The 22,777-nt window shown below is 44.8% G+C and overlaps 1 protein-coding gene across 45 annotated transcripts in view; it reads right to left on the reverse strand.

Annotated features, from left to right (window-relative positions):
• Positions 1–22,777, reverse strand: part of PTPRD (protein tyrosine phosphatase receptor type D) — a 995,611-nt gene that overhangs the window by 136,946 nt on the left and 835,888 nt on the right. For 22 of the 45 annotated variants that reach the window (XM_045289116.1, XM_045289153.1, XM_045289139.1 and 19 more), the window contains 5 exons: positions 20,663–20,753; positions 15,658–15,867; positions 10,828–10,988; positions 5,636–5,653; positions 4,359–4,373 (listed from right to left, as the gene is read on the reverse strand). In XM_045289116.1, coding sequence (XP_045145051.1) covers positions 4,359–4,373; positions 5,636–5,653; positions 10,828–10,988; positions 15,658–15,867; positions 20,663–20,753 — 495 coding nt within the window. The remainder of the gene's footprint in view (positions 1–4,358; positions 4,374–5,635; positions 5,654–10,827; positions 10,989–15,657; positions 15,868–20,662; positions 20,754–22,777) is intronic. The other 23 variants (XM_045289150.1, XM_045289148.1, XM_045289152.1 and 20 more) reach the window with 4 other exon arrangements.

Here is a 22,777-nt window from a genome sequence, read left to right on the forward strand (position 1 = left end):
GAAGCTTCCCCATCTCTCTTTTCAATATGGCTACGGCCCAGTTCATTAGTGATGCTGTGGCAGCGGGCTCTCACTCAGTGCCACCGAGGTCATTCTCTGGGTAGCCAGAGGGTTCCTGTTACATAGCTTTTCTTTCCACTTCCACTCGTCTATATAAAGGAAAACTAAGGCTGGAATGAAGGGAACATTGATGCCATTTGACTTACTCCAGTGCAATGCCTTCAGGAAAACCACCTGGAGGAAATGAAATTTCTTGAATGAGTCTTATCAGATGCTTTCCCTTCTCAGGGCCTTGAATTCACACATCTCAGGCTTTCCTGCTTCTACCGGAAGGACTCAAGTCCAGCCTTAGGACACCAAGTCCTACCTACCAAGCCGTACTACGAAGCAGAGGTGAGTGGTGCAGTGGAGATGAGGCCACAGGGCTGGGATGCTCCAGTTGTGCCGGGTGAGAACAGGAAGAGGAGGGGGAAAGCGATGAGGAGCCGGTGAGAGAGACACAGGAGGAAGAGAATGGGGGGCAGGTGACCAGCTCCAGAGGAGACGTGTCCTTGTGCTCCTGACAGATTCAGTTGACCCTCCCTAACCCCCCCCTCCAAAAAAACCCACTGCCATTAAATCAAATCTGACTCACTGTAACCCTAAATATTCATTGACCCTCCCCCAAGCCCCCCCGGAAACTGTAAAATCTAAATGGTTTAACAGACAGCATTGCATGGGGCTGGTCAGTCAACTGTCTTCTCAGATCAAGAAACATGCTCAGGTCTGAGTCTGTTTCACCGTCCAGTGTCCCTAGCCAAAGGCCAATGACTCCAATCTGGGGTTTTCTCCCTTATTTCTCTTCCTGTCACTTTCTCTGATAGCAAGATCGTTGGAATTCTTCTCTTAAGCTTCCACAGATAGGAGTCTCAGACAGTCCAGAGCTTGAGATTAACATTGTAATTCACACTTAGAGCGACTTTTGGGAGGAGTGTCTTCACCCTTATGAATGACCATCTCCTTCATTCTGTCTGCTCAATGAAATGATCCCAAAGACCATAGCTCCACCCTGACCCCTGACCCTAATCAGTTGGCAATTCCGGCTGTTTAACTCTGATTTTGTGGAGTTCCTTCCGACGATCACAATACGTGCAGTTCTGATGCTCACCTTCCAACCCTACGATGTGTGAACATACAAGGGCTAAAACGGCGTTATCCAAGACAGAAAGAATCACTAAGAAAAGGTTTGAAGTTAAGTTAAATGTCATGACTACATTTAAGGCTCGTAAAGAGTAAAGCTGCTGCCAGGATTAAATGGCAGCCAATCATCTACATTAGGGCAAACGTGGTTTCAAAGAGTACAGTTTCTCCTGATCCTTTTTCAGAGCCCTCGTTTGAATTTTTTACTTAGAAAAATGCCAGGCATAGTGACTAAAAGCAGATTGTGAACTTGGCATACTTGTATCATTTACTACCCCCTCTCCCCTTCTAACAATGGCAAACCCCAATGCAGTTTCTTTTCCATGGTGAGAGGTACCTGTGCAGGGTTGTGCGTGTGCAGGGTTGTGCATGTGCAGGAAATGGAAGGTCCTATGACATTTGAGACTTTCCAGGAATTGCTAATAGTATAAAAACGTGGGGGTGTTGGGGATGTGGCTAATATGCAACAAAAGCTGCTCTTTCTTCCAAGGGGTATTTTATTTTTACCTATTCTCAACTGGTGTCTCCTCTCGGAGCACTATAGGAAGTAGAAGCAATGGGAGGTCATATTGGATGGAAGGCTTCTCACGAAAGTTCAAATTTCTTGGAAACTATCGATGGCATAGCGAGTTACACATCGGGCTGCTAACAACCCGTTTGACACCAGGTGACCCAAGGGAGAAGGATGAGGGTTTCTACCCCTGTAGAGATTACCAGTCTTGGAAACCAGTTCTATCCTGCCCTGTACGGTCTCCACCAGTAGAACTTTACTCAATGGCAGTGAGTGACGATTAATATTCAAAGATGCTAATTCATACCTGTCAGGGTTCTGACACCATTCAAAATGGAAACCCAGTTCAGCCGCCATGGGCATGTACTACCTTGAGGAGGCTACGCTAACTCTCGCCTCAGATTCTTCACCTCTGTACACTGAGGAGGGTTAGAAGATGATGTTTCCCTTGGGCCCAACCCTACCATCTTAGATCCATGATGGCACTGTTGTGAAACTACTGGACTGCTAAGTGCACAGCTGATGCTGCAAACACCGGACTCGTTCTGATGGAGAAAGATGAGGCTATCTGCCCGTTAAGGGTGTCTATGAGCCGGCATTGCTAAATGGCAATGATTCCAAAATCTCAGTAGAACAAGAAGGCAGTGATGAAGCTGTAGTGTCTGGACAGTGTTATGAAAGGTGGGTCTCTACTCAGATGAAGTGAGTTCATAGCTGTTGTCTTTGGGCTGGAAAAATTGTTTTTGCACATGTTCTTTTCCAGGATAAACGGGAACTAGTGATGTTGAATAGACACTTGTCCATCAGCTTATCTTACTGGGGTGGCTTGCTTGTGTGCTGCTGTGATGCCGAGAGCTCTGCACCAGGATCTCAAATACCAGTAGGGTCACCCCTGGTGGACAGGTTTTCAGCAGCGTTTCCAGCCTGAGTTAGATTAGGAAGATGGAAGAGGTGGCCAATTTCTTAGAGTAGCCATTGAAAACCTTATGAATAGCAGTGGAATATTGTTTGATATGATGCCAAACGATGGGGTCCCTGGGATAGAAAGCATGCACAATTCGACTGGGGAAGAGCTGCCACTCAATGTAGAGCCAACCCTAATAGATGTGCGGTGAAGTAGAGGCTCGTGAAAGAGAGGACGCCCCTCCAGGAGATGGATGGACACAGCGGATCTAACACTGGGCTCAAGCACAGGAAAGATTTAACGAATGGCTTGGGAGGGGGCAGTGTTTCATTGTTGTGCAGAGCATCTTCACGAGCAGGAAATGACTTGATGACACCTAAGAGGGACAGCAACCATGACAAAGTGATGGCCATGTGATAAGGTGGCCTTTCCTGGAGACTGAGGCTTGTTGAGTAGCATCAACTGGTTTGGAGGAAAAGCAGGCAGCAGTGGCTCTCACACTGTCGCATGGCTCAGAATGACATGGGCAGACGACTGACATACAAACTGCTGGGTCCTGGTCCAGAGTCTCTAGTTCAGGAGACCTGGAGGTGGGGAGGCGGGGAAGCGGGTGTGGGAGCTGATGATGTTCATTTCTCACAAGTTCTCAGGTGTTGCTGCTGCTGCGGGTGGGGGTCTAGGAAAGCCACCCTTGAGCATCACCACTATTCAGTCCAAGGAGGAAGGCGAGCAGGATGAACTTCATCAACCTTTTCCTTCTTAATTTTTTTAATCCAGGGGAAAAAATATATGGACACACACACACACACAAAAGAGCTTTGAACAGTTAGTGAAAGAATTACATTATATTTAAACTCAATTTTTCCTAGATGTTTTTTGGAATCCTTTGGTGTGTATATATATGTATGAACATGTAGGTATATGTACATATATATGCATACAGAGAAGCAAATGTACATGTCTATGAGTGTGTGTGTACACAAGAAGGTGAGTTTGGGCCAACCAGCAATAACCACTTGATTCTAGCTTATTATTATTGGTATGATTCAGCGCTAGGAGACATAGGAGACGACTTTTAAATTTGATAATAATCTCAAATTTATACTGGCAGGGTGCAAGAATGATAGCAGATAGTATTGCTATAGAGCAGTGGTTCTCAACCTTCCTAATGCCGGGACCCTTTAATACAGCTCCTCATGTTGTGGTGACGCCCCCCCAACCATAAAATTATTTTTGTTGCTATGTCATCACTGTCATTTTGCTACTGTTATGAATCGGGCGACCCCTGTGAAAGGGTCGTTCGACCCCCAAAGGGGTTGTGAGAGACTCATAGGTTGAGAGCCCTGCTATACAGAGAGGTGGCCCAAGGCCACACTTGAAAACAAACTAATCTCCCGTCAAAAGAGAACTAAATGAGTAAGGTGCACAGCACACCTGACAGGGACGTTCCGCAGACACGACACACAGATGTTGACTTCACCCCAAACACAACTCTGACGCTGCTTGTGACTAATAGGATTTATAAAAAATAAAAAAAAAACTGGTTCTTCTTAGAGACAAAATGAGGTATTTATTTTTTCCAAAATCTAACTACTTATTGAGCTCTCTAATCTGTCTGAATATACACATTTTATCCGTCTTTCTGCCAGCCGCCATCGTTCGTCTCCAGCCCCCACCCTCCCGCTCCTCAGTTGCTCAATGTCCCCCGGGTGCTGGTGCTTTTCCTTAGGGAGCATTTCAGGGGGTCCGTTCTCTACTCCTCACCTGTCAGGTTTACTGCTCCATTTTAATGCAGCAAAAAGGGAAAAAGAAAGGCTACATGTTAGTTGGCCAATGGTAAGGAGAGTAACCATGACAACCAAGATGTAAGAAAACAGTGCTCACAAGCGAGGACACACAACTGACACACACTCATAAACGACAGCTTGTCCACACAGTGCACGGCTTCTAATCCCGAGCTCATCGGGACGTGAGGGCTTGGTGCCCAAGAAACAATTCGTTGTCTTTCTCCCTCTTTTTTCTTTTTGTGAGTTCATGTCACATTCACTTTATCCACCATCTACAGAATAGTGCCATGATGACCTTACGTACATCCCAGGAGGTGCTCAATGCCAAGGATAATTTGATTTTTAGAAAACACGCCATGGGAAGGGGAAAAAACCCAACAACAACAACAACAACAACGAAACACCCTACAAGTAATGTCCTTTTAATGAGAGTACAGCATTGTTTCTTGCATGGTACTGATTCATTGAAAATAAAAAGTTGTCAATGCCAAGACACACGATCTCTTTTAAGTGAATTAAGTAAATAACCTGCACATTTTGTGGAGCTGTGTACACACACATACACACACAGAGCATGTGAACAATTGTCTAATCTATGACCGACCACTTAGTAAAGTGGCAGAGATGATTTCTTCAAAGCCCTCTTGAAAAAAAAAGGTAATCAAGACCTTCTTTTTTCTTTTAATATCCCCAACAGAGGCTTAAAAACATTTCACTTTTCCAAAAAGAGCATCCTCAACGCTGTTGAGTCTGCAGAGCTCGGCTGGTCTCCAGCCAGGTAGATTCAGAAAAGCAGCTTGTGGCCAGCCTTTGCCATGAGACAAGCTTTCCTCCCCAAAGAGGTGCTGCAGCCTGCGACTACGTCTCCCACCTGCTGAGAGACGTTTTCATCTGGAGTAACACGTGGGCCGCTGAAATAACCATGTCCTTTTGGCAGAAAGCCTATCAGTCCCCGCAGAGGGATTGAGCTAAGCCATCACCACGCTGAGCATTAAGTGAGTTCTCAATTTCCAGAAGACAGTACTAAGTCTTCTATCGTGCCAAAGTGGTGGAGAAGGCAGGCTTGGCGGGCACATCTGGCTGCAGAAGATAATCCAGTCCATCTCATGCCCACACGCGAAACCCACATTGCAATGGCACAAACACACAAAGTGCACAGTGAACGAGAACGAAGATCCCATGCCCGCCGCTTCATTCTTTGCATCCTGACATTGAAAATGATTTACCTAGTGTGTTAGGGTTAAAACAACCTACCTGCTGCTCACCTGCTCCCTTTTAAAGAAAAAAAAATGAAGTGATCAGTGAGTCAGTGGTAACTAAGTCTATTCTTCTGAGGGAGGGGAGAGCCACTAATGGACCACATTGTCAGGTGTGTGGACTGGAGGGATGTATTTGGATGAAGGGGTGCATCATTAGGTCACCACTCACCCCCTCTTCCATAGAAATGCCAGCCTCATCTGACACAGGGGCACATTTTCAGCACAAGTGTGGAGGCTCTGACAACTGGTGAAATGAAAGAGGAGACTGAGGTTGTATGAAGGGTCTTGCTGACCAAGTTGAAGGTGGCATGGCACAGCTAAGAATACATATTTGTCTAATGCCGCTAGACTGGTTTTCTCTCAATTAGTTACTACCCATCTGTGCCAGGCCCTCTGTGAGGCACCCAGGGACCAGTAAGAAATAACACAAAGTTCTTGATCTGCAGTTGAGCGGGGCAGAAAGGCAAGGAAACGAAGAAACAGTTCTACGATGTTGATAAATAAGCAAGGGCTTTGGGGGCATCAGAAAGGGGAGGCTATGGCAGCCTGGGGAGGCAGTGGTGAGGCAGGGGCAGAACTATAGACTGCCAGGCAGGAGATCGGGGTTCAATTCTAGGCCAATGCAACCCATGCAAAGCCACCAGAAGGCTGGCAGTGGAGTTTTGCATGTTGCTAAGATGTTGAATACATTTTTCCCCCTCAGCAGTACTTCCAGATTAAGACAAACTAGGAAGTAACATGTAGCCATCTACTAAGTATTAGCCGATGGAAATCCTATGGATTACAACAGCTGGTGTTTGTTACGAATGAGGCGGCCATAAGTTGGGGGATAATCATAGCAACAAGATGGTCTAGACCTGTAGAGAAGAGGGGCGGGAGAAGAGGAGGCACCCACAAAGGCCTTCTTTATCAGGCAGTATCTTCCCTTACTTGAGTTCATTAGCCAGACCAGGATCAGAGGTAGAGGCAGGCCAGCAAGTCTCTGCAGGCTGAGAGATTCAAAATCAAGAGCAGAAGGCAGAGATGGCATCGCCCACTGCGGCTGCTGGGTGGGTGGGGGGTCCCCAGGGGTTCACAGCATCATCAAGACATCCTTGGCCATACATGCTGGGGTGATATACCGAGAGAAGACCACCTAGGCCAAGTCTGCAGAAAGCCAGTGTTGGAGCTGAGAACAACGGAAAAGTCAGAAGCCCGTGTTTGAGTCAGAGTTCCTGGGCGATGCGGAGTTAAGTGCTAGCTGCTGACCAAAGGGTTGGAAGTTCAACTTCAAACAGAGGCCCCTTGGCAGAAAGTCCTGGCAGTCTAGTTCCCCAAAAAGAAAGCCCTGGAAACCCTACGGAGGGATGCCTCCAGGCATAAGTGACAGCAGGGCAGCCGGTGAGTTCATCACACAGACCTCGTGGCCCTTATCGGTAAACCACGGTTGGGGCTGGGATGATTTATTCTTTCCACCACACCCATGCTGGTTTTAAAGGACTCCCACCCAAGGATGCTGCCTCCATCTAGGCCAAGTCTCAAACCTCCCTGATGTCCCAATCCACTCTTTCTGTATTTCCCTTGAATCCAGCCAACAATTCCCATCTTGTAATGTTGTTCCCTAGAGCCAGGCTAGCGATTTGTTCTTAAATATCAACTTTCTGTGGCTATATTTCCTGGAGCGTTCTGGAACTCACTGCTAGAAAGCCTGGCATCTGTAACAGGTGGACCGAATCGATGGCTATCTAAGACGATTCAATTGCTTTGGGGATGAGGATTATCATCCTTGGTGCTTGCTGATCAGTGAAAGGCAGCCTGGAGCCATATTTCAAACAAAGCACACCACATCACAAGCGGATACACAGACACTCCCAATCTATTTACTGCCTTTTCGGGTTCTAAGAATACCAAATATCAGTACTTACAATATTCCAGGATCTAATTAGACAACCTATGTCCTCATTTCCGAAGTGTGGGATGACTGAGGCCCCAGGGCCTGGGGCCTGCCCTGGCTTGCTGCCCTACAGATTTTGCTGGTCACAGAATGTGAACCAGAATTCAAGTGTACGGACTCCTCATCCAAAGTTGTTCTAAGTCTGGCTCCCACTTGATCTTTGTCCACTGTCAATTCTTAAATCTCGGTGCCTTATATAGATCGAGCACACAATTGCAGAAACCGGAGTGCCAGATAATTTTGGACACCAAAGACCTACCAAGAAGAATGTACTTTTCTGATCAGGCGGTACTTCAGAGTTCTACCAATCCTCAGTGATGTAATTTAATTGCTGATTATTCAGGTCTCAAGGGCGTACAAATGTCTAGGTTAAGACAGAGCCAAACAAACAGAATGCCAGATAAAACAGCACAGCACACTTCCCTATTAACATAACGAAGAGTAAGTTTCGAAGTCTCATTAGATACCTTAATATGCTTCCTTGCATGGATAAACTATTCTTCTGTGGTTACAACTTGTTTACCTAACTCAAGTGTTTCGTAACAGGTACCTAGGCAAGAGGGATTACTAAGAAAACTCATTCTCTTCTCAAAACAGTACTCGCAGATAGGATGTAAAATACTTTTTAACAATAACCATCTTGATGATGATAAAGCTAATTCTGGGTTAATGGCCTGTGTATAAACTGAGAAGCACCTGAAAAGAAGGACTGAATATTTATTACATAATTAATTTTGTTCTGAATCCAGGCTTTAAAAGCCACTATTCACTGAGTACAGAAGACTTCCTCTGGAACAGCCTCATGGTAATCAAGAAGGACATTGTTGGGTCTACTTGAATTTCAAGTCAGGAATGTTCTTTACTGCTGAAGCCAGCATTTCTATTTCAGCAATGTTTCATGGGCCCTCAGATGGCTAGCTAAATATACTGAGCACGCGAGGGTGTGTGCATTTCCGTACGCACACAGGAAAATGCGATTCTCTTTTCGCAAAGCCTTCAAACACAATGCCGCATTTTCAGGGTTTAGGGGAAAGTGTAACTGTTTTTGAAGCACAGGCAGATTGAAAAAAATGGACACAATGATAAATCTTAAAAAATACATGATTCATGCCCTCATCCGATTTCTTCCTATTTGCAAAACAGATTCAGAGATGCGGAGTGCATCTGTGGCAAGGGGCATCACTCGAGATATCCAGAGATGTGGGCAGGAGGCACAGCTTGAAAAGGAAGGCAGAGCTCCGCCCATTTTGAACCATCAGAGAAGGTCACCCGCCAGAGTTCAGACAGGAAGTGTCAACAGGCCCTGGTGTTCCAACCTGACTCCTGCTGATAGGGGGTGATACCTGAAAAGAGAACTCTACCTTGGCATTGTATGATTGGGAAATAAATAAGAACCAGAACTGCCAAAGGCACTAACTCCTGCCTGGACACCAACACCCCTTACTATTCTGGGAGGGAGGTACGTGGTGCCTCCAGTCCTCTCCTGGTACATGAGAGAGAGGAGGGCTCGGCCAAGGCCTCCTCAAGATGCAATGTATGAAGGCACCGAGGTAGGAGGACTGCAACCATCTCACCAAAGGAGGCTTTGGCCTTCAACCACCAGCCTTTTCAGGTGTTTTTCTGGCTAACTGAATGATGGCACCCATTAAGAAATGATAATGATGGATATTTCCTTTATTCTCTCCAGCTCTAAAAGAGGCAATTTAATGGGCTATGGTTATGAACATTCTCTCATCAGTTTTTCCCCCCTAAATATACTCTTCACACCAGAATAAATGAAATACAGCCCCAGAAAAGAAAACTTTTCAACCAGAAAGTGTTTAGAAGGGTTTTTTTGTAAATCAAGGAAGAGTATATATATAGATATAGATATAGATATATATACTGTATGTACTTGAGTAAAAGCTGATCTGAATATCAGATGAGGCACCTAATTTTACCACAAAACTGCATTAAAATGTGCTGAAAAACTCAGCTTGTACATGAGTGTATACAGTAGATAAAAAAGTTCAGGTATATAGGAAGACCATGTTTAAGAAGGTATGGGGCAGAAAAAAATTAATATAAACCCAATGGTGCAATCACAGAAACGAGAAAATAAGGTCAAACATTGATGCAGAATCAACATGAAGACATTTCGTTAGATTTTGAAGTCCAAAATTAAGGAGCAAATGAGAGAGAGAAAGAGAGATACTGAAAGAAGCTTCTTTTAGTGAAAGTGAGAGATAGTTTTAACAGCAGATTCAAAGAGTTATCACACTACCAGTGGAAAATTAACATAGAGATTAGAGTTTTATGCAAGTAAAATTTGGTAAAAGTTGATGTCAAGGGAGGCTATTTAGGGTGTATAGGATTTAGTTATTTAAAAGATTTAAACTGTTTTGTAAATGTGCATCGATATAATTTTACAATTAATACTTTTAAAGCCAGGATATATGTAGGCAGTGATGGGGGTGGTAAAGAATTATGAATTGCCGCTATTCAACTGGCAAGGAAATAAACTGGAAAATAACATCTTGCTTATATATAATGGAGGCTGACAGTGATTGGAAAAAAAGAAGAAAAAGAAAACCAGAAGAGGTGGGGTAGATTCCCATTATTTCCATCCCCAAGCCGTCCAAAACACCAAGTTACAGTGGAACTTGACACTCTAAAGATTAAGGTTGTATGTTCCTACAAAGGAAAATCATACCTTGCTTCCCCCGGCCTCCCCGTCTTTGGACAAAATGGAGCCCTCACTCTATTAAAGAGATGGGATAAGGGACGGAAGACCTGAAAAGAACAGACAGTCCATTCTCCTCCTCTTCCTTCTCTTTTCCCATCCTTCTGATTTTATAGCTACTTTTGAGAAATAGCCACAGGGGAAAAATTCTCAGCACATGTACACCTTATGAAATGGATACAAATGTGCACAGTGGTCATTGCTGCCAAAAATCATGTTGAAATGAAGAAACAACATTAGAAACCAGAAAATGCAAGCTTGAACAGAAATTACCTCCTTGTGGGCTTTTTAATATCTCAATTGACATGACAAGTACATGGACTGCCTAAAGATGGTGAGTGGGTGGAATCCCTGCATGCTGGACCATAAAGAGATGCCACCTGTTACATACAACTTAAGTAGCTCAGTCTTTATATTAAGCTTCTACCTCAAAATGGAAATAGAAATGGGTTGGAGCACTGCTACTCTAATCAACCACACCATGAACATAGAATGGTTATCAAGTCTCCACAGGAGTGCTGGGCAAGCCTACCTTTTATACAGAAGAATAGCTATGACAATGCAGATGATAAAGACCACTGCCAGGACAGGGCCAACAACCCAGATCAAGCCTTCCTCTTCATCTGTGATCGGCTGTGGATCCAGATCCATGGACACCACGGGGTCCGAGTAGGGACTGGCGGCATACATCTTCTGCGGAAAAAGAGAGTCTGTCTCAGTTCTAAAATAATGGCTTTCAAAAAAATAGACATACATCAAAGAACAAAGTCAACATTTTTCACATAGCCCTTTATGCCTTTGTTAATTAGCACTCACCCAGTTCTGTCTCTTCTATCTATGCATATATTTTATTTGCTTGAATGAGTTAATAACAAATTCCTGGAAGGTGAGGGTTTAGATTCCACATGGTTTCTTACGCTTAGAACAAAGTTTTGCAGTTACAGAGTGCTCAGCCAAGTATTTATTGACTAAGATAAGTAGTTCATCTTTTCAAATGGCTAAGACCATCAGGACATGAGAGCATTATCTTCATTGTCAATGGAATTTTTTTTCCTCGATTGGGATTTTCAGAAATTTAGATTAGCATCTATTTTCTGAACTTGAGTACAAATGCTTCACTGTCTATCTTTAGATTATAGGCTTCCTTGGCAGCTGGCATACCACCCTTTCTTCCACTGGAAAAGCCAGTGACAGGGAAGCTGTGTCCACAGAGAAAACACTTGACCATTCTTTTTTTATTTATTATGCCCAGGAAGGAAACAACCAGAAGCTTCCAAATGGCTCAAGAGATGACGAAAATGTAGGTCTACTCCCAAGCATCCCCCAAACACCTTCAACAACAACAAAAATGGGAAGCACACCCAAGCATACAGCATAAGACTTCCCCCAAAGGTCCTGACAAGTTGACTGTGAATCTGAGAATATGCTTTTTCATTTGTTTGCTTGGGCTCATATTTTCTATTTGCAATTGGGAGGTCCCACGCAAACGGTTCAGGAGACAGAAGCAAAACTTCCTGCTCTGAAATTCTTTACCAAGAGACAGAGCATCATCTGGGTCCTCCGAGATGGCAATCTAAACACATTTTCCCCAAAACACCAGAGGCATTTCCATTCCCACCCGAAGCAGGAAGCACATGGAAATGAACGATCAGAAAACCATGGATACCAGCTTAATGAAAAGTGGGGTTTGCTCAGCAGTAGCGGGTAACAGAAAAGCTTCCTCCGTTTTGTGTCATATGCTGTCAGGTATCTCTGAGTTAATTCCGACTCATAGCAACTCCACGGCCAACAGCTGGAACCACTGCCAACTCATTCCCGCATCCTCTTCATGACTGTTCTTGTGCTGGACCCCACTGCGGCAGCCACCGCGCCTGTCCATCTTGTCCAGGGACTTCCTCTTGTTCACCGCCCCTCTGTTCTAGCAAGCAGTTCTTCTCCAGGGCCTGGTCTCTCCTGATCAGATCATATCGCCAAAGTAGGTGAGAGGAAATCTCCCCTTTGTTCCAAGGAGCATTCTGGCTGTACTTTGTACAGTATGTATTTGTTTGCTCGTTTGTCAGTCCAAGACACTTTCAATGTTCTTCGCCAGCACCATCATTCAAATGCACCCATCCCTCTTCAGTCTTCCTTCTCCATGCCCAACTTTCACACGCATATCAGGCAAGTACAAATATCGTGTCTTGGGTCAGGCGCACCTTACTCCTCCAAATGGCATCCTTGCTTTTCAACAGTATAAAGTGGTCTTGGGTAGCAAACTCAGCTAATGCAATGCATCATTTGACCTCATCTGCTGCTTCCATGACCAATGATTGTGGATCCAAGCAAGATGAAATCCTTGACAACTTTAATATTTTCTCAGTTCATCATATTATCGACAGGTCCAGTTGTGAGGATTTTGGTCTTCTGTACATTAAGTTGTAAACCGTATTAAAGGCTGTGATCCTTGATCTTCAGCAGCAAGTACTTCAAGCCCTCTTCAATTTCAGCAAGCAATGTTTGTTATGTGCCTATCGCAGGCTGTTAATAAGCCTTCCTCCAATCTTCATGCCACAGTATTCTTCACATACTCCAACTTTGGTGATTGGCTCAGCACACAGATTGAACAAGTATGTTGAGAGAATACAACCCAGTCACAGACCTTTCCTGATTTTAAACCATGTAGTTTTCTGTGTTCTGTTGCCACAACTGCCTCTTGACCTATGTACAGGTTCTTTATGAGCATAAGGAAGTTCTGGAATTCCCATTCTTCTCAAGGCTACCCGAAGTTTTGTGATCCATTAACGTATGTACTCGTGTATAAGCCAAGTTTTTCAGCACATTTTTAATGCAGTTTTTGTGGTACAATTAGGTGCCTCTGCTGATATTTTGGTCGGCTTATACTTGAGTATATATGGTAATCGAATGCCTTGGGATAGTCAATGAGACATTAGTAAACATCTTTCTGGTATCCTCTGCTTCCAGCCAAGACCTATTTGACGTCATCAATGATATCCTTTATTCCATGTCCTCTTCTGAATCTGGCCTGAACTTCTGGCAGCTCCCTGTGAATGTACTGCTGCAACCATTGTTGGATGATCTTCTGCAAAATTTTACTTGCACGTGCGGTCAGTGATATTGTTCTACAATTTGTGCATTAAATTTTAGATCATTCTAGAGTAGGTCTCTGATATTCTTAATATGAGGAAATGGGTTGGGAAATTTTGGGGGAGGTAGGTTGTGAGTCTTAATGGGGGGTATTTTCTCTTTGCAAATTATCCATTCACCCTTGGAGAGGTTGAGCATTTGTTATAAACTATCAGTCATGTGTCGGTTTAGCTGTATAGTTCAATATATAAACTTTATAGATTTTAACTTATTATTGTCTGGTGGGTGAAAGTTTACTGTTTTAGTTCAACTAATCATATATATGCATTTTGTGTCATTTCATGGACGGGCAATCCCACCACAACAGCACTTGGCCCACTTCATCTGCATGTGTCTGGTTCCCATTCCGCCTGGTGCCTAGCCCGCTGAGGCCGCCAGAAGAACTCTGCTCCCTTTGACAGTCTATCGGCTGGATGAAGACCTCCTATCACACACAAGCTGGACTGAAAGCCCCTAGGAAAGCACACACGTTCTGAGCCATGAGAGCAATGTGGAGCTATATGGAAGCGCAAACGGGCAATTGAGATCCCAGGTTGGGAAAAATCATCCTACTCATAGTCAGCGAAGCAGTGAGATGGCATGCAGTGGGGAGGGGTGGACTCTTCATCAAGGCTGACGGACGGCAGGCTAGTGGGGGGAGTCTCCACTGGAGGGAGAGTCAGCGCCAGTGTCTGAGAGTGGTATCCTCTGCCTGAATCACATATGATTTCTCTTATTTGCCGGATCCTCTGATTTACCTCAATGTTTTCAACGTGCTTTCAAAATGTTCCTAGTGCTGCTTAAGCACAATTCCTCTCAAACATCTAAAAGTTCTCAAAAAAAGATGATATCTAGCATTCCATACCCTTGATGTTCTGCTTTTCAAACCTTCCACGAGCAAGAGAAGGCACACTTGTGCATTAAACATTTCCGGAAACCTGCCACTCCCTTTTCAAATGACATCCTGTGCAGACATGCACGCCAGGCAGAAAGGCTGCCTCTGTGTTTCCATTTTCCGCAGGGGAATCCTTCAGTCACCTGAAGAGAAGCCCTCACTTGATGTGCCAACAGCTGACGTGGAGACACCATTGATAATCACAGACTTCTCAGGCACCAGAGGGCTTGGCTGGGCTGTGTCTGTAAGATGTAGGCCCAGCTCCAAAGATGTACTTAGGGTTGTGTGTATTCACTGTCACAGTGAACGGACACTTCAGAATCCAATCCGCCGTTCCCACCCACAGTTTTCTGTTTCTCTCTGAGCTCGCTCGCTCTCTCTTATTTTAAACATTTAAAGTGACTCAAGCATAAAATGACACAAGAGCAAAATGAATTACATGCAAGAAGATAACTCATTATTTAGAGTACCTCAGGAACTCTCCATTTTATTGAATTATTTGCCAACTTTCTGAGCTCCTCACAGATAAAATCACTCTTCAAAATGCTACAATTGCAGAAGCTGGCTCTGCCGGCTGCCTCTTACACAGACCTTCCTCCTGAAGCTGGGTTGGCAACAATGAGAGCTCAACAGCAGTGAAGGGGGAAAAAATACCTCCACCCTCGGAGTCTGAATGTCCAAATTCCTGCACGTATACTCCATCGAATTCCAAAACTTGTTGGCTTCCAGTGTTATCTCATGAGCAGATCTCAATCAGATACTACCCAAGAAGATGGCCTTGCTGCTAGGTGCCATCAAGGTGATTTTCTGCTCATCGTGGCCCTCTGGAACAGAGCAGAACTGGCCTCCTAAGATATCCTAGGTTGAAACTTTAGTGACATCAGATTAGCACGTCTTCCTCCTGCACACTGTCCAAACTATGAACCCATGCACTTAGCCACTGCGCTCTCTATACCTGCCTTGGCAGGCCTCCTGACTCCTTCCGGAACAGTCAACCTTCCAAAATAAAAAGTGAGGAAGGAGATTGTGGGCAGAGATGTCGATCATCGTGCTCCAGATAGGTGTCCTCTATCTCTAGAACGATGATCCATCAATTTGACAGTCCAAGTATGAGCTATCACCTAAATGCCATGACTGCAGATATCATGTGGGTGCTACAGTCTCAAGAACATACTAAAAAAAAAAAAGAAAGACAGCAAAAGAAGATACTCAACAACGCTCAAAGTGAAGGCAGCACATTAGGGCATTGCCATGAGTGGGAGCTGAGGAGAAAGACTTGGGACGGAGTGTCTGCCCTCCATCGTCAGCACATGCCACAAGCAGATGTCATCGAAAGGGACTTACAGACTCGGCATGCTCCATCACTGCCAACACAAAGAAGACATATTCTTGACCGCTTTGGAGCTGCTTATTTGTGAAGCCACCATAATGCTTGTCATCCCCCAGGGTGAACTCCGTCGGAAGGACATCAAAGTGAGCAGCAATGTATGGCTTTAATTCAACTTCTCTCCCATAACGGATGCTTCTGCGCTTCCTAGCTATCTCCTTAAGCAGCTGAAGGGAAAAGCAAAAGAAGGGGAAGCAAAAAGAGCAATGTAAACAGCAAGAACTCAAATTATCGACATTTGAGCAGTAGAAATGAATGCAGATCTGGGATCATCTGTCCACATTCCATGTGGTACATCAGCAATATAATGATCCCCTAGATCATTCCAATGATCCTTCCTGTTCAGGCAAGGTACTGGACCAATACTGCAAGGCCCAGGGTAGAAACACAGGGCAATTAGATCCTTGGTTGGTAACACACACTCTTTCCCACATTAATAGAATCACCCCAAAGGGCAACAGTGCATTAAAACTCGCTGAAGGGAAAGAGTCAGTTTGAATCATAAAAGACTGTCATGTGGGAGATGGATTAACAAGTCGAATTTCAGCTGGACCTCAAATATAGCTGTATTTTAGGACAGGTGACTTAGTATTTTAGGTTGTTCTTAAAATGAGATAATTTATGTGATATAGATTCCCACACATCAGCAGAAACGATGTCTAATTTTTAATTGCTCTATATTAAGCAGGCATTGCTTGACTTGGCTCCTTAATAAGCTTTTTGGAGTGGAGTTCATCACATTGTATTGTGAACATCAATTCCTTATGGAATTGTCCCTCTAATTCCCACTCCTAGAGACCCCGTAGGACAGGGTAGTAGTGCCCTGTGGGTTTCTGAGACTGTAACTCTTTATGGGAGCAGAAAGCCTCCTTTTTCTCCCGTGGGGCAGCTGACCTTGCAGTTAGCAGCCTAACGCAAACCCTCTGCCAGCGGCGTTCCTGCCATCTTCTCCAGGGAGGCTGAATGATCTGAGCAGGTGACATAGGCCACGGTATCACCTGCTGAGTTAACTGGGCCCAACTGATGGGCAGTTTAGAGAGGCTGATTCACTATGCAGCCAATGGCCAGTCATAAAGCAAACCCAGAGCTGAGCACTACCGTTTGATGACGACGTGTAGTTGTTGGAAGGTGCCCTCAAGTTAACTCCAACTCACAGTGCCCGTGTACACCGGAACAAAACACTGCTCAAGGAAGAATCCTGCAATACTACTGTCACATTTGCTTTCCTGTAGTGCTAATGATCATTATAAATATAAATTCTAGGCCTGGTGGCGTAGTGGTTATGGGGTGGTCTGTTAACCAGCTCAAAACCACCAGCTGCTCTGAGGGAGAAAGATGAGACTTTCAACTAATGGGAAAAGTTACAGACTCAGAAACCCACAGGGGCAGGTCTACCCTGTGCTATGGGATCGCTATGAATCAGCATTGACTCGATGGCAGTGAGTGAGTGAGTGATAGTAACACTTGGCATTAATTAAGCACAGACCCTGTGCCAGGTACTTTTGGAGGGGGCCACACATATTTTATTAGGCTACTATCACTATCCTTACTTTATGAATGAGGAAACTGAGATACAATAAAAGTTGCAGTGTATGATTGGACGCAATTTACTAAAAAATGAAATATGTTAGGTGCTTTGAAGTCCCATGTCATGAGAAGCTCCAGATCTACTGCAATAGCTACCACGGATGAAATATAATTCACACTGTGGGAGTCACTCTGTCCCCAATTCATTCTGTTACTGTCTGCTCTGCCCAACCTGCCCTTGACGTCAGTGATTTCAGCCGATAAGTTTATCATGCAGAGAGTGCTCCCAGACAAAGGACGAATGGGTTCAGAAGATAATTTGGAGAGTAACTGTTTAGAAAGCGCCCCCCGCCCAATTTTTATGGGCCTTGAGGAGAGGCATACATGTGGAAATCCTCTTAGGCCACCATTCGACTCCACAATTTGGTACCAACCATCTGAATTACAGACCGTTTATTTTGCTTTGTTTTAAAATCATTTGGTCACATGCCTTTAAGAAAGGGGCATGGTTTTGCCAAACCCGGCCCTACCAAACTATAGGTCAAATTATGAAAATGCTTTCTGTTAGCTCTGGAAGCAAAAAATAACAAAAACACAAAACCCAAGAGCCTGTTGAGGGATCAGAACCTGGATGAGTGAGCATAAATGAAGGCCACAGATTGTTTCCATCAGTTTCCATCCACGGTGGCCCCAAGATATACTGGAAGTAATTTCAGAAGATGAATCAAGGGCTTGCATCCTTTATCAGAAATAATTTCCATTTTCCAGTCAATGCATCTCTTATTTCTTCCACCATTAATTCTACCATGAGGTCTCAACTCTATCAGTAGGAAAATGGGAAGCAGCTCTTCCTAACCCAAAAGTTTTGAATTAATAACGGTTCTTTATCAAACCATTATACAGATTAATGCACCACAACTTGTGGGATGATTAACATGGCCCTCTGTTATGGGAATCAGCCGGCTGACCTGTAGCACTTAATTGCAAGAAGGTTCAATGTCAAGGAGCCCTACTTTTATCCATTAGCATTACTGTGGGGTGCTGTGTGTTCTAGAGGTTAAAAATCGGGCTATAAAAATGAACCAGTTTCCAATTATTGCCACAAAATGGTTCTCTCTCTCTAAGGAAAGCTGAGTCGTTAAAAGCACTTGATGCCCTTTTTTTGGGCTTGTCTCTCCATGCCTTTTAACAAAGGTTTTAATATTTACAAAGCTGCATAACTTGGTACAAGTAGACCCGGCTCGTCTCATCCCATGGCAATTGAAATGAGCAGGTGGTGATTCTGTTGTTTGTCAGCTGAGACCTGTTGGAAATAATCAGGCTGATTTCTGGAGAGAACCCAAGAATTACCTGAACACAGTCTTTTTCTAAAAAGTCTAATCCACCTGAGGGAGGCACCATCAGTGGCAGGATGGTCTTGCTCTAAAGGGGTTTCTTAAGTGGGTTCGAACTTCCAATCTTGAGGTTAGTAGCCAAGCACAGACTGGTAGCAAAGTGGTTAAGTGCTGGGCTGCCAGCCGTAAGGCCGACCTTGGAAACCCACCAGCTGCTCTCACCCGGGTTCACGGCTCAGAAGACACTCAGGGGCAGGTCAGCGCTCCATAGGGTGGTGCTATGAGTTGGAGTCAGCCAGATGGCAGTGGGTAGCCATCTAGCATCCTCCGGTGAAACATTACTACCCCTCCAATATCACAGGGGAATGGTTTTGTGGCTGTACCTAAATTCCTTGGCATGATTAGAGTGGTGTTCACGGAATCTTACACAGCCCCTCCCACCCACTAGAATGCCACAAAGAAGAGACATGGAAGCATAGGCCTAACCTTCAACTCACCCCTCCTTCTTAATGTGACGAAATTGAACTCAGATTCAGTGAAGTGGGGGGTGATGAATTGTAGTCCTGGAGAAGACAGCTGTCTGCCTGGGGAAGCCAATGCGCTCAGCTGTCAGGTCACAGAGATGCCTCCACGCAGACATGCGTGAAACCCAAGCTGCCTCATGCTAACACACTTAGGGGCCGCCAACCTTTGTCTCCTGCCCACGAGGCACTAGCCAGAGACAGAAGAATAAAAAATACCTAGAAAGTATAACTGGGGCTAGGAGTTGTGCCAACTAACCCAACATACGTGAAATCTCCTATTTCCACCAAATGGGGGCGGAGAAGGGGGCTCAGTTATTTGCTTTATGAAACAGCAGACTCTCCAGTATTTCAAATCAGGAGTCTCAGCCATGCAACCCTGGAGGTCTGTTGGAACATCGCTGGACCACAGGTTTCTCATCTAGATGAGAGACTGTCTACTGCACCCACCCCCCCCACACACACATTCTCACATACACACATGACTGTGTGCACAGCCAAAAAAAAAGCCGCCTCTCTGTGCATCAGACCACTGGGCTCCGTCCGGTTCCCATGGACTGATTTTTGAAAGGACAGTTCCAGGCCTTTCTTCCTGTTCTGTCTGAATTTGTAAGCTCTGCAGAAACATGCTCTGCACCCAGCTACACACAAGCCTCCAGGGGCAGACTATGCCTGCCACCCACCGCTGCATCACCGCCTAGTATTAATGAGGTCTAGCTTGAACTTCTGAGAAAACAAAATCACCCCACTCTATAGAACACACGGAGAGAAATCGCTTCTCAGGTATCCATGGAAAGGACAAATTAAAATGCGCACACTGTTGTAAGATTTGGAAATTCAGATCATACAATTGAGTCTGCTCTGTTCTCAGTACTCTGTTTCTTATTGGGCTCAACATTTTGAGATTGGTTTTCCTTCGTACTTAGATGCGTCTTTTTGACAAGGTAATGCATAAGGCCAATGTCTGCTCGTCAACAGAATCTGACAGAGCCACTCATAGGTCAAACTCTGGGGCAGATTGCAGTTTAGTATCTGCAGGCCCAACACAACCACTACTAAGCCATATGGCATCTGAACTTCCCCACAAGGTTTCCAAGCCTGTAGATCTTTATAGAAACAGACTGCCCCATCTTTCCCCCAGACAGATGCTGCTAGCTGATGACGCCTGACCTTTCCATTAACGCCACTTAACCACTGCACCACCAGCACTCTTTTTGAATGTTCTTAGGGGCCCTCCATCGATGAATAGGCCCTTGGAATTCCTATTGATGGAGCCTCTGCTGATGGGCCTTGTTACTTTCCATGGTCTTGCATCATGTTTTACCAGGGCCAAGAGGAGAGGATTAAGGCCAAGCGAGATTTGACAGTTTATTGCAGTTGAAAGTCTTTTAATTAAAGTAACAGTATCTTTTGGGGACCCTGTGGTTAACATGCCACTGATGGCAGAGCCATCCGACTAGCCAGCCACATGGCAAAGCCAATCCCTGGATTAGATCCTGAAAGCCCATCCCAGAGACGAGAAAGGGATTGAATCCGTTAAATCAATGCAGCAAAGTCGCAGCCAATAAAGACATGCTTACCTCATCTAGTTCCATTTCATCCGGACTCTCCCAGGGCTTGATGAATTTCCCACGTGATTTCTTCAAAGGCACAATGATTATGTAGTACCCTCTGCAGAAGAATGGACAGAGACATGCACAGGTGAGTTCAGCAGGAGAAGAACATGCACATTCCCCTCAATCTTCCCCTGCGTGCCCATGGAGACCGGAGGCCACTTACGGACCTGGAGGGACTTGTCAGTTTGTTACATCAATGACAAAAAACATCTGTTTGTTCTTTTTTTTAAAACACAACACAGGACAGCCTTTATGTGTGGCTCCAGTGACCTTTTACGGTAATAGCACCATGGCTGACGTCTCTGCTTTAAGTTTCAGAAAGGGAGCAGGCACCGTCAGTTAGGATCCTGGGGCTGGATACATACAAGGATTTCATAGCCTGCACACCGCCACCATACTTGACTGAACCAAGTATTCCTGATGACGTTAATTTAAAAGAGGAATTGCTGTTTTTTGAAGGAACATACACTGAACATTATTCTTGGCACATACAAATATCCTATCACTGCTGTAAATATAATTTATCTAAACCCAAAATGCTTTTCATTCGGAGAAAACATTTCTAACATCAAAATGATTCCTATTCTAACACATTATAGACAGTCCAACTTCAAAGGAACGTATCCCTCTCTATCCATCCAACTACAAAGCTTACTATGGGAATCAGTGGAGAAATCATGAAGTGGTTTCTAAAAGGGCCTTGCAAGTAGATCTTGCAATACAATCGTGTATCCACAAAAAGACAAAAACCGACCAAGTCCACCTAAAACATAAGCAATCTCTTACTGCCACCAGTAGATTCAGACTCATAGTGACCGTATAGGGCAGGGTTGACCTGCCCCTGTGGGTTTCTGAGATTGCAACTCTTTATGGGATTAGCAGGCCTCATCTTCCTCCGGCAGAGTAGCTGGTGGCTTTGAACTGCTAACCTTGCTGGTAGCAGCCCAATGGATAATCATTACACCATCAGGGTTCTTAAGCCATTGATTAAGAATTATTTGAAAAACAATACCCCCCTACCTCAAAAAAACAAATTTGGTGCCAACGAGTCGATTCTGACTTACTGAGTTATTCACAAGTATATGCAAGTTATTTGTAAACTTGTTGTGTGATTTCAATGTATTTTATAGCAGACCCATGTGTTGGCGGTCAAGTTTTCTGTCCATCTGATCTTTCATCATAGCTGTGAAAAGAGCCATGAAAACTGTGCATGACCGTCAACACGTTGCTCTGTTGTATATAAGGCCACTGTGAGTCAGAGATGACTGGGCAGTAATTACTAAGCAGGTACCGTGACTGTGAACGCCATGTGTACATAGACCACAAGCAATGTATAGTTAGGGTGAAATCTTATTCATCGCTTTCTACTCGAAGGAAGGAAGGCCTGGGGCTACACGTCTGAAAGTCAGCGCGTGAAAACTTTGGATGGGAATGGTCCGGTTCACAGCCAATCACGGGGATGGATCATAACCCGGCAACATTTTGCTCCTCCATGCAGGGGACTGCAGGAGGCTGTGTTCGACATGGACACCGCATTCTCACCTTCTCAAAGGCAGAAGGGAGAGAGCCAGATGCAGCGAGATTAAATGATCGCCCAGCCCACGCTAACAAAGATAACAAGAGGCCTCAACCCTGCATTTCTCTTGGCTTTCTTTCTCCATGGTTCATCCTGCTCTCTTTCCTTGAAATGACGCTCTGTGTACCCTAACACAGAGACCCTGCATTTTGCAGAGCTTGACTGTGGACATGAGAACATACACACACACACACACACACACACACACACACACACACACACACCACAATCGCTGAAGAAGACTGTCTTATGGGGGAAAGGAATGAGAGAAGGCGATACCAATCCGATGCCGCACTCTGTCGCAGAGAACAAAAGAACCCGATGGAAGCCTTCTTTCTATTTATCTCCAAGCCCCATTGGTTACTGGGTCATAACTTTCTGTGATAAGGAACTTTGTCTTCATGAACCAATTCTCAAGCTGAGCTGCCCAGTACAACCATCCCTGATGGCTGAGCGCCTGACCTGTGCTTAGTCTGAGTTGAGAGGTTCAGTGAAAACACACC

The sequence above is a fragment of the Echinops telfairi genome, unplaced genomic scaffold (assembly GCF_000313985.2).
Source record: "Echinops telfairi isolate 266 unplaced genomic scaffold, ASM31398v2 ScPeMD7_25;HRSCAF=90, whole genome shotgun sequence".
Classification (NCBI taxonomy): Eukaryota; Metazoa; Chordata; class Mammalia; order Afrosoricida; family Tenrecidae; genus Echinops; species Echinops telfairi.